Source organism: Sesamum indicum, linkage group LG8 (assembly GCF_000512975.1).
Source record: "Sesamum indicum cultivar Zhongzhi No. 13 linkage group LG8, S_indicum_v1.0, whole genome shotgun sequence".
Classification (NCBI taxonomy): domain Eukaryota; kingdom Viridiplantae; phylum Streptophyta; class Magnoliopsida; order Lamiales; family Pedaliaceae; genus Sesamum; species Sesamum indicum.
The window spans coordinates 9,849,216-9,862,035 of record NC_026152.1 but is presented as its reverse complement, the minus strand read 5'-3'; the positions used below and the strand labels follow the sequence as shown (position 1 = coordinate 9,862,035).

Genomic DNA, 12,820 nt, shown 5'->3' with positions numbered 1-12,820 from the left:
TAATAATCAAAATAATTAAAATTGTTGAACCATCACTATTATTATCATTATCATTATTTTTAGATTAATTCATAGAAATCACCAAATTTTGACATAAATTTATAATAATAAAATAGATTGCATAATGCACAATATGTATGCTGATATAAACATAAAACTCAAAAATAGATAAGAAATCATAAGTGAATTACTTATCAATTTAAAAAAAGTAAAACGTAATACAAATACATATTAAAATATAACATAAAGTTTATATATGTCATATTAAATAATAATTTTAATTATAAAAAATATTATAATTTACTAAATTGTTGGTTAAATTTATTTTTGTAAAAAAATTAAATGTATAAATAAAAATACCATAATTTATTATTATCCAAAATAAAATGTACGAGAGTTGACATTTTTGGTTGGGTCTGTGTGTAACATGCAAATTGGCCCATCTCTCAACCATGCACCCTTTCATTAATTTCCTCCTCGTTGTAGTAATATTTTAATTATGTTTTTATTTTAATACTCTTTGGTTAGAACATATTATTCAAATTTGAGTAGCTATAATAATTGATCAATATATATATGAATTTTTTCATGTTGATCATCTTCGATCAAAGTTGAAATACTAGATAAATTTAATGACATGCATTTTTTTCCGTTAGAATATTGTAACTTACTTCATTTATCCATTTAGTCTTATGTTGACAATTTTGGTCCTCTTCACACTGTAATAGATCCCATTTTTTTCATCTGACTATAGATCATTAGGATCCAAATCGTCAACACAAATTAAATTTGCTAAAACATGACCAAATATGAAGTGTTCAGAACTAAAGTAGTAAAAAAAAAGAACTAAATGTGCAAATAACGTAAGTTGCAGGACCAAAAATCTAATTTTGCCTATACAAACCTTGATTTAAGTTGACATTTTGCCATGCAAATTAATTATCGATCTTTTGATCATTAATTAATAATTAATATACATGCAATAATGCAATTGTTAATTACCAGCTTAAACTATGTGATTAAGCACCAGGGCTGATTAGCCGCACTAGTTTAATTTCTTCAAAACATGCATGTTCTTTTTAATTGATTTCTAAAGAGCAATTAATTATTGATTTAATTATACATAGCTATATCTGGTCAAACTCATATCATGATATATGTATATATATATAATTAAAGGCAAAAGTTAAATAATTATCATTATTAGAAGCCTAATCATCCACTAATCCCGGTGATTAGAATGTACTCATAATACAATTTAAATTTGGTGGTGCAGGAGGACCATCATATTAATCTGATGAAGTTAGGGAAGAAAACCAAAGATTGAAATCCACATTATCTCAAATGATCAAAGACTATCATTCCCTCAAAATGCACTTCAATCATATAATCCAAGATGATCATCATCATCAGCCCAAGAAATCAACAGATCCAATGGCTGCATCAGACGATGAATCCGAGTTCGTTTCTCTAAGCCTAGGAAGACCATTTTCAGGTGATTCCAAGAGGGAGAAGATGATCAAGAAGGAGAGTAGTAACTATAGACATCACCATGGACTTGAACTAGGCCTCGACTGCAAGTCCAAGGAGGAAGGAGACAACGACAACATTCGTGCATCTCAGAAAAGCCCGAAACATCATTCGACAAGTGGAGATGATGTATTCTTGCAGCACAACCCTTCGAAGAAACCTAGGGTTTCTGTGAGAGCTGTTTGCAACACTCAAACGGTTAGTGCAACATAGTACTACTTGGTACTGTTTGTTTTCTTTGTGTCTCTTTCTGTTGGTTCTTAATTATTATGGGATTCCTTTGATTAGCTGAACGATGGATGTCAATGGAGGAAGTACGGTCAGAAAATAGCGAAGAGGAATCCGTGCCCTCGGGCTTATTATCGATGCACGGTGTCATCATCGTGCCCCGTTAGAAAACAGGTTTGTGATGATTAATTTTACGTAAAAATAAAAATGATCATATAGTCTCTCTATATTAATATTGCATTTGAATTTTATAGAAAACTACATAAGAAAAATCAAGTTGTATTTCTTTCTTCAGTAGTTACACTAATTCCTTCATATGCTTATTTTGATGATGGACTAATTAGATGAAATCAAATAATATTTGTTGCAATTTTCAGGTGCAAAGATGTGTAGATGACATGAGCATCCTCATCACCACGTACGAAGGAACTCACGACCACCCGTTGCCGCCTTCAGCCACCACGATAGCCGCTGCAACATCAGCAGCTGCAGCCACGCTTAGCTGCAGCTCCTCCACATCACCACCGTGCCACAGTGTCTCAGCCACCCCCTCAACCAGTCCTAATCTTCTTGGCTTTAACTTCCCTCGAGCTGCATCACAATCACACCCCACCATCGTACTAGACCTAACTTCACCAAATCACTTAACCAAATTCTCAGCATCAACCTTATTTCCTGCTGCACATTCTACTCCAACATCTCTCAACTTCTCATCCTCATCAGCAGAAAACGTATCGTCGTCGCCTTATTACCAACGTAATCTCATCTTCGACAGCAACATGAGGGCTTCTGAGAAACATGATCAGAAAATGTTTGATGCGATCAAATGTGATCCTAGTTTTCGATCAGCATTAGCAGCTGCAATAACATCAGTTGTTGGGACTAATGTTGAAGGAAAGAATTCGGGGCTGGATTTTCATTTAAGTTTTTCACAACCATCCAGTACTAGGAATGGAAGTGTAGGGTGGGCGACGAGCTTCTTCAGCAAGTTTCCTCAGTTATAGAATTACTCCCGACAGAAGAGGCTAAGTAGTTTATGTATGCAACTAAGATCATTCAACCAAGAGAATCAACATATGTACCCTGCAAATGATGATTTTGTATCGTCTTGTTTCCATAGTTGATATATTTGTTTTGGTCACTAATACATATATGATAGAATTTACAAATATTATTTTTTTATTCCAAATCTTATTGCATTTTCTGTTGCATTTATCCATGATGTATGCAAAAAGATTTGAAGTAAAAAAATCCAAAAATGGAATATAATGTATTTAGTATTATCAAATACAGGTGAAATCGATAATCAGGGAATCAAAAGTGGGTGCAGTTTTCGTCACATCCCCTACTTACAACGGGATCTGTAGCAACCTGACCGAGACTTCAAAAGTATGCCATTCTCAAGGAATCCCTCTGATCATCGACGAGGCGCATGGAGCTCACTTCAAATTCCATCATGAAATGCCTAAAACAGCACTGGATCAAGGGGCCGACATTTCCATACAATCTACTCACAAAGTTTTGTGCTCCTTTTCACAGACATCGATGCTTCCACCAGCCCCAGTTGGCACTTCTTGGCCTCAATGGATGCTGCCAGGCACCAACTAAGCACCGACTCCACTGCCTTCAATGACGTAGTTAAGTTGGCTAATGTAGCCAAAATCTTGATCCGTAAAATTCCAGGGATTTCTGTTCTTGATCTTTCAGCATTCCCTGGCTTCTCAAACATGGACCCTTTGCGTGTCACGATTGGTGTCTGGCAGCTGGGCCTGTCGGGTTTCCAGGTGAATGAAATATTGGACAATGATCTTGGGATCATCCCTGAACTCGTCAGCACAAACTCTATGACTCTAGCGTTTAGCCAGGGAACAACTGGCGAGCATGTTCAGAGACTCGTGTCTGGATTGAAGCATTTATCGGAGAAATTTTCAGCAGTAAATTGTGGTAATGCAGTTACTGGAAAAGCACGACCGTACGATGTTCCTCTCATGAGTTTGAATCCTAGAGAGGCCTTCTTTGCTAGCAAGACGAGAATGAAGTTTAAGGATTGCAGTGGAGAAGTCTGTGGAGAGTCCCTTTGCCCTTACCCGCCAGGAATTCCTGTTCTTGTACCTGGTGAAGTGATTACTGAGAAAGCATTGGATTATCTGCAGCAAATAAAAGGCCATGGTGGTTATATAGTTGGAGCTGCTGATCCTCAACTTGACTACATTGTTGTGTGCAAAACAAGCCACTAATAATGAGAAAAAAAAATCATAGTACATACATTGGGAAAGATGCAACCCGCTCCCTATGATATGGGATATATGTAAAACAATTCCATATGAAAAAATAATTAACAAAGTAGATTCCTGTATAATTAGAAAGGGAAAAAAAATTTGGTTCATTAATTTGGTCTGTGATTAATTTTAGTACACTAACTTTTGTTGTTATCACATTTTGATCAATAATTTATAGAAATTGGTCAATTAAATACAAATTAGGATTTTATTATCAATTTTCCGGCTAATTTAAATATTTCCACCGAAAATTGCTGACTTGGCAACGCTATGGTGAAAAAGCAGCCAGTATAGCCACGTGTATTTCCACGTAGACAATGACGTGTATGAGGTCTATGATTCTAGGGTAATGATTGTGAGATGTCCCTAATGATTGAATTGTTTAATGTACGATGGCTTCCCAAGGTGCACGTGCTAACCCAGTAGCTAGTAGGGAAGAGTCAGCGGAGTTCGTAGAGGGCTCAGTTCAGTATCACCTGCAAGTGCAGGTAGGGTGGAGGTAGGTCGAGAGGGTGGTTTTGAGGCTCCTATTCCTCCCGGTGGTGCTCCAGTAGCAGGATTACCACCAGAGCATGCACAGATATTTCAAATGGCCTTTCAAGCCCAAGCGCAGTTACTTGCACAGGCGTACACATCCACTTTAGTGCCAGCACCAGTAGTCCCTACAATTAATCGTAATTATGAAAGAATCAGGAAGATGGGGGCTACAGAATTTGAGGGTACCCTAGACCCAGAGATTGCTGAAAGATGGTGGAAAAAAGTCGAAGATGTGATGAACTTGGTAAATTGCACTCCAGAGAATCGACTTAAGTATGTTGTTTCTTTGTTCGTGGGTAATGCCTTGATTTGGTGGAGGTCTGTAAAGAGGGGATATGAGCCAAGAGAAATAACTTGGGCTGAGTTTCAGAAAGAGTTTGATGATAAATACAGGCCCAAGATGTACCGAGACAAGAAGAGGATGGAGTTTCTGAATTTAGTGCAAGGAGATGATCAGACGGTGGCAGAACATGAACTTCGTTATGCGGCACTAGCCAAATATGCACCAGAAGCAATAGCGACGCAGTAGGATCATTGTTACCGTTTTGAGCAAGGGCTACGACCGGAGATTAAAAGAGGCCTCGCAGTCAGAATTACAAATTTTAAAACTCTTGTTGAATCAGCAGTCCGGATGGAAGAAGCAGTAATGGAGGACAAGAAGAAGGGGAAAGAGAAGAGGAAATCAACATATGTAATAGGGAATTGAGTAGGTTGACCAAGAGGGGAACCGATCGCTCATTCTCAGCGTGGTGGTCCTATTTTTCGAGGAAGTAGTGGACAGCGGTTCGGTGGATCCATGGGTTTTAGCAGAGGTTCATTCGAACATAGCTCATTTGTTATGCCTTCTACTGGATCAGGAAGGGGAGCTGGACCGAGTTATGGTCGAGGACCAATTTTTCCTCCGAGCTGTAATAGAACATCAAGGGCCATGTTGGAAACGGGATGATATACCAAAGATTTTTTATCACTGTGGAGGTAGAGGACACATTGCCAGGAATTGTTCTAGTCAGACTATGGGTGTGGTTGAAAGTATTGCTAGCGGGATCCAGAGCCAAAGTAGTGAGAGAGTAGTGGCAGGGGAGCTGGGAGAGGCAGAGGCAGAGGCAGAGGCAGAGGTAGAGGCAACAGAGATAGTGGCCACGCTATTGGTAGCGGTATGAGGGGGGTTGGAGCACAAGTTACTCAGGGACAGACCCAGGCAAGGATATATAACATTACCAGAGAAGAAGCCCCAGCATCAAATGATGTGATATCAGGTACGATGTTGTTATTTGACATTGCGGCTTATGTTTTGATTGATCCTGGCTCTACACATTCATATATTTCATCCGAATTTGCATCTAACATACCGGGAGAGAATAGCCCGATGGGATGTAATTTGATGGTTTATTTACCCGTGGGAGGGGGTGTGGTAGTGAATGGTGTTAGGAAAGGGAGCTTAGAGAGAATCGGAGATGTAAATTTACATGTAGACCTTATAGTGCTGGATTTGAAGGAGTTTGATGTGATTCTGGGGATGGATTGGTTAGCGCAACATAAAGCAATAGTTGACTGTTATAAAAATGAAGTGATGATCGAATGTTCTAGTGAATCAAAAGTAATATTTATGGGGGATCGTCAGGTAGTACTAGTTTGTGTAATATCAGCCACAGAGGCAAGACGATTGATGTTAGAGGGTTGTGAAGCATATCTAGCCCATGTGGTAGAATTTCAATAGATGGAACAGTGCCGACAAAGTTTTAATGAGTTGAAGAAGAGACTGACCTCCAATTCGATTTTAGTTTTGCTGTCTGGTAGCGGTGGATATATAGTGTATACAGATGCTTCTAAACAGGGTTTGGGATGTGTGTTGATGCAAAACGGAAAGGTAATTGCTTATGCGTCCTGCCATTGAGGAACCATGAGTTAAATTATCCTACACATGAGTTGGAGTTAGCCGCGATTGTGCATGCATTGAAGATCTGATCCTTACTGACCATAAAACTTTGAAATATATCTTGACACAAAAGGAATTGAATTTGAGGCAAAGAAGATGGATAGAATTGCTGAAGGATTATGATTGCACTATTGACTTCCATCCAAGGAAAGCGAACATGGTAGCAGATGCCTTGAGTAGAAAGAGTTCAAGTACATTAGCCAATCTGGGGAGTCATAATCAGACATTGCTACTGGAGATGAGGTCTATGAATATGAAACTGGAGGTTGATCAAATAGCGGGTTTATTGGCAGCCTTGCAAATTAAGCCAGACTTCGTGGATCAGATCAAAGAAGCACAGACTCGAGATCCTTTCTTATTACGAATGCTGGAAAGAATAAGACTTGGTAAGAAAACAAATTTTTCAATAAGAGTTGATGGAGTAATAATGAATGGGGGACGAGTTTGTGTGCCTGCTATGGATGGGTTACGCGAAGCGATTTTGCGAGAAGCTCATAATGCACCATATGCGATGCACCCTAGTACTACAAAAATATATCGAAATTTAAGACCTTATAACTGGTGGCAGACAATGAAGAAGGATGTGGCTGAATTTGTGGCTAAATGTATAACATGTCAGCAAGTAAAAACAGAACATCAGGCACCAGCAGGTAAACTTCGACCTCTATCAATACAGAATGGAAGTGGGAGAAGATCACTATGGATTTTATCATGGGGTTGCCACGCACGTTCAGAAAGCAGGACGCTATTTGGGTAATTGTGGATAGATTGACAAAATCTGCTTATTTCTTGCCGGTACGAATAATTGATTCTCTGGATAAGTTAGCTGGATTATACATTTCTGAGATAGTGAGATTACATGGAGTGCCTGTATCGATTGTGTCAAATAGAGATCCCCGATACCTCACGCTTTTGGGAAAGTTTACAAAGGGCATTGGGCACAAAGTTGTATTTCAGTATCGCATTTCATCCTCAAACAGATGGGCAGTCAGAAAGAACAATCCAAACCCTTGAAGATATGATGAGAGCTTGTACAATGGAGTTTAAGGGTAACTGGGATGATCATCTACCTCTAATGGAGTTTGCATATAATAACAGTTTCCACTCTAGTATCGGTATGGCTCCATATGAATCTTTATATGGAAGAAGGTGTCGCAGTCCGATTTGTTGGGATATAGAAGGATTAAGACAACTAGAAGGTCCTGAATTGGTGCAAGAAACAGTGGAAAAGGTACAGGTAGTTAAGAAGTGTTTGAAAGCAACACAAGATCAACAAAAAAGTTATGTTAATCAACACCGAAGGGAGATGGAGTATGAAGTAGGCGATAAGGTTTTCCTAAAGATATCTCCTTGGAGGGGAATTATGAGGTTTGGCAAGCAAGGGAAGCTGAGTCCAAGATACATTGGGCCGTATGAAATTATTGAAAGAATCGGACCACTGGTATATCGACTAGCACTACCAGCAGAATTGTCACAAATACATGATGTTTTCCATATTTCGATGCTGCGACGATATTGGTATGATCCTAGCCACATTATTCGTGAGCCGGAGATAGAGATTTCTGAGGAGTTAACATATGTGGAGGAGCCTGCAGAGATTTTGGATAAAAATGTAAGGAAATTAAGAAATAAAGATATACAGATGATAAAAGTGAGATGGAGTCATCATTCCCCGAGGGAGGCGACTTGGGAGGTTGAGGAGTATATGAAAGAGAAGTATCCCTATTTATTCTATTGAGCGGGTAAGTTACTTAAATTTCGGGGACGAAATTTTATTAGGGGGGGAGAATTGTGACGTCCGTAGAATTTTTTACGTAATTGGGAAACTAATTGATAATGATTAAAAATTTAAATTTAATTAGTAAACAAATTATAGATTAAATTTGAGATATAATAAAACTTGAACGGATTAAATTAGAGTTTGTTATAATATTTGATAGCAAATTATATTAATTAAGAAAATTAGAAAAGACGTAAAAGTAATTATTTAACAAGAATTTAAAAAAAAAACAAAATAAGATGGTGGGCCGTGGCATGTGCTGCCACCGCCTCACCAATCATCCAATATATATATATATATATGTATGTTAATTGAAACATTCACACATTAACACACACACTCACAAAACACACACACACCGACGCGCACAATTGATGAGGAAATTGAGGTACGGATTTAGATTTTATTCTCCCCACTGTCCCGAAATACCCCGGTACCCTATGTGCCATGGTACCTAGTTTAAATCATATAACTTTCATATCTCATTAACAATCACATTATCATCAATCACATTTTCATAAACCATTGACTATGTTCCCAACTAGGTAAGCATTATCTTTTATTTCAACTCACAATTGTTATTCTATTCTTTATAATAATCACTTTTGTAATAACAACTCTCAATTTGATTTCATCAACAATCAATTATATGATTATCACATAATCATATCCCGCATATCTCTATATTACCATCACATATCACATAGTAACAATTTCACCAATATTATGGTAATCTGACAAATAATTCACAACTAATTATATAAACAATCAATATACAAAAGCCACGCATAATAATATAAAGACAAGTCCACGTTCGCATCCAAGAAACCAATATATATAATATATACAATACTACACACACACATATATATATATATAAATCCAATTAGCTATACTTACCGCAAATCCCGAAATACTTCGATTCACGAGGGCGCTCAACCCTCTATTTTGTCGTCACGTCCTATAACAGAGTGTTATACGTATAATCAATATATTTAATTTACCAATTCACTTAATCAAACCCCTTATATATTTATAACTATAATTTACCAATTCACTTAATCAAACCCCTTATATATTTATAACTATCATTTTTAATAACATCCGTAAATTATATTACCACTGAAACATCATTTTCTCTCTTTCATAACATATTATTCTTTAAATATAACTTTTCGAAATATTTCTATAAATTTTCTGTCAATTTATCGTTGCTATACAATTTAATTAAGTAATAATACATAGAATTACATATTTGGTTAATCATTCCAATGGAATTGTGTAAATTAGCTATAATAATAATTAAATCTAACAAATCTAATGTTTTAATTACCCAACTATATCATTTTTATAGCAAATGTAATATTTAATTCGACACTAATTTAAATAGCCAAAATCATAAAATACTCCAATAAAATTGTATATCGCTCAATATAAACTATATTTAATAAAAGAACTATTTAAATAATATAATTATGTAAATTATTAAAGAATAAAATTTAAATCCGTACAGTTTCCTCCGCAATTGTGCGCGTCTGTGTGTGTGTGTTTTGTGAGTGTGTGTGTTAATGTGTGAATGTTTCAATTAACATACATATATATATATTGGATGATTGGTGAGGCGGTGGCAGCACATGCCACGGCCCACCATCTTATTTATTTATTTATTTTAAATTTTTTTTAAATAATTATTTTTACGTCTTTTTTAATTTTCTTAATTAATATAATTTATTTTTAAATATTATAATGAATTCTAATTTAATCCGTTCAAGTTTTATTATATCTCAAATTCAATCTATAATTTGTTTACTAATTAAATTTAAATTTTTAATCATTACCAATTAGTCTCCCAATTACGTAAAAAATTTTACGGACGTCACAGTTTATATATTCAATAAAAGCCATAACAATTTTTCTATAATTAACTGGGAAAATATATCATAATTAAATGGATTTTAAAGAGAAAATGTTCCAAAACATAATATAATGTTACATTTGGACGAAAAGATTACGATCCAAACAAGAATTTGAGTGAATGATTTCAAACGACTTATTAAATAGATTTGAAATTTATCACAATACTACAAAATATAATTCAAAATAAAAATTTAAATATTTTAAATTCTTAATTTAAAATTAGTCAAACAAAATTTAAAATTCTTAACTCCAAATTATCAATTCAAAAAGCAGAAAAATTCTTTAAAAATGATCAAGATTATAAATTCTCGAGTAATTTTTTTTTTCTGAGAAAATTCTTGAATAGATTAAAGGACCTAATAAAACTTCCCCATAAAGATGAGGCCTTTTTTTCTCCAGTACAAAGATGGGCCTATTGTTTATGAATACGTTGGTGGATTTCTAGCAAAGTCCTTTGAGGAAACCCCGTGTGTATACGATAAAGATCGGCCCAACAAGAATGTAATTACTCCATAAAAGATAAAGGAATAGCATTAATCTTGTATAAAGAACTTTTACATATTCAGAGACAAGCAGTGGATCCGCTTTCCTTCTGGATATGGTGGGTTTCTTTCGTTTTTCTCCTTAAAACAGACAAGATTTGAAGAGGAAAGTTTCAATAAATGCTAATATATCATACTCCTTTGCAGAGCTTGAGTCTGAGTATTTGCAGTAATTACTGGAGTTTCAGGGTCAGCAGTACTCCAAGAGCTTGTATCTCCCAGGTGGGTTCCTGGAGAAGTGTAATGTTTTTATCAACTCAGTTAATTATACTTAAACCTTTTGCTTTTTAATTTAGATGTTTCTTGGTACCAACAAAAGCTAGCCCAAGAATAGGAAACAGAATTATGTGCTCACTTGGATTCTGTTTGAATTTCGGTGGGTGTTTAAAGATAACTCTTGGCAATATATGTAGTTTAATGCGCCCAGTTAATCTTTTGGAGTGATCAAGAATTGGTGGGTTGTTAGTTTGCTATCAGTGCAAGTAGTTTGCGGAACGTTGGTTGTGCGGCTTAATTTCACTAACCATTCCTACTAAGAGAATAGAGTGAACCTGGTAGAGATGATATGGTCGAGTCTAACTCTCACTTGAAGAGATTGAACTATTAGAACCATTGAAGAGATGAATGATTGCTTTTCATATTTCATTCAAATTGATGCATGTCACTAAGCCTAGGAGGAGTTAATTCAGTACTCTGTTTATGTGGGTGCATCTTGCAAATAACTTACTGGTTACCAATTATGTTGGATAAAGATTCGATTATGTGAAAGATGTTTATCCTTTTATGTATTTTGCAGGAGAGACTTCAAGTAGCAAGAACAGAAGGGACAGAGTGGAATTTTAGAATTTGAAACGGACAATATTATCAGGAATGACAATCAGAAGGTCAAGTTCTGCAGATCACCTCATTTGGTTAGTGCATTAAAAGCTTCAGCTGAAGAAGATGTAGCCAGTTTTCACTTCCCAGGACATAACAGAGGACAAGCTGCTCCGTCATCCTTAACACAGCTGATTGGTGAAAGACCATTTCTGCATGACTTACCAGAACTTCTGGAGCTTGACAATCTCTTTGCTCCTGAGAGACCTATTTTAGAAGCACAAAAACATGCAGCGGAACTTTTTGGAGCATCAGAGACATGGTTTCTTGTTGGGGGCAGTACATGTGGAGTCGAGGCAGCAATAATGGCAACTTGTTTGCCTGGAGATACTCTCATTCTTCCATGAAATTCTCATATCTCTGCAGTATCTGCCATGGTATTATCTAGTGCAGCACCCAAGTATATCTTTCCGGAGTATGACCCTAGATGGGACATTGCCGTAGGGATCACTCCTTCACAAGAAAGTATAATGGTTTTTGTGAATCACATTTTTGGTTTTTTTAGTTGTTTCAGTTACAGTTTGTATTTAGTTTAACATAATGATTTGTTTGTCCCAAGAATATATGATGGTAATGTTCACTTTAAATGGATGCTTGGGTATTATTATTTCTAAGCTATTTAAATGTCTTTTGCACTTATGGAGGCCCATGTACCAAGATAGCCTGGTAAAAAGTTGCAAATTTACTGGATCAAGAATCCAACTCAAAGAGTTATGATAATCAAACACTATTAGGGCTCTTTTATGTTTGGTTGAGAATATTGTTTTTTCCATCAATTGTTAAATTGATAATAATTTGAATGGAAGAATCTTGTAAATACTTCTTTGAGTAGGGTTAACTTGGAAAAACCATATAACCATTTCAAAATATAATAAAGTTTACTAGTATTTGTATATCTTCAATCATCTTACAAGTGAACATGGACTTAGAGAATTATTTTCTCTGAAATCTCCAGATTGTTGTTATAACAGGTAGCGGAAGCAATCAAGGAACTAGAGATGGAAGGTTGTAAACCAGCTGCCGTTTTGGTCATTTCACCTAGTTATCATGGTATATGTAGTGATATCAATGGAATTTCAAAACTGTGTCACAATAATAAGATCCCCGTAATTGTCGATGAGGCTCATGGGGCTCACTTTGGCTTCCACCCGCGGTTGCCGAGCTCAGCTCTTGCTCAAGGGGCTGATCTTGTCGT

At 36.1% G+C, this 12,820-nt stretch overlaps 2 protein-coding genes and 1 pseudogene across 2 annotated transcripts; all 3 read left to right on the top strand.

The window, feature by feature from the left end:
* On the top strand, positions 1,294-2,947 carry LOC105168627 (probable WRKY transcription factor 72). Its single transcript, XM_020696390.1, has 3 exons — positions 1,294-1,728; positions 1,819-1,932; positions 2,136-2,947. The coding sequence occupies exons 1-3, from the start codon at positions 1,345-1,347 to the stop codon at positions 2,760-2,762; spliced, it is 1,125 nt and encodes a 374-aa protein (XP_020552049.1). The 5' UTR covers positions 1,294-1,344; the 3' UTR covers positions 2,763-2,947.
* Positions 3,342-3,995, top strand: LOC110012424 (arginine decarboxylase-like). The gene has a single exon (XM_020696026.1). The coding sequence runs from the start codon at positions 3,342-3,344 to the stop codon at positions 3,993-3,995; it is 654 nt and encodes a 217-aa protein (XP_020551685.1).
* The window catches only part of LOC105168626, a 6,141-nt pseudogene continuing 948 nt past the window's right edge, over positions 7,628-12,820 (top strand).

What these genes read in the sequence shown, in the direction of transcription:
- LOC105168627 (XM_020696390.1), top strand. Translation starts at nt 1,345, where the DNA reads ATGATCAAAGACTATCATTCCCTCAAAATGCACTTCAATCATATAATC. An exon ending in CTGTTTGCAACACTCAAACG is followed by an intron (nt 1,729 to 1,818) that starts GTTAGTGCAACA and finishes TCCTTTGATTAG; the next exon opens with CTGAACGATGGATGTCAATG. An exon ending in CGTGCCCCGTTAGAAAACAG is followed by an intron (nt 1,933 to 2,135) that starts GTTTGTGATGAT and finishes TGCAATTTTCAG; the next exon opens with GTGCAAAGATGTGTAGATGA.
- LOC110012424 (XM_020696026.1), top strand. Translation starts at nt 3,342, where the DNA reads ATGGATGCTGCCAGGCACCAACTAAGCACCGACTCCACTGCCTTCAAT.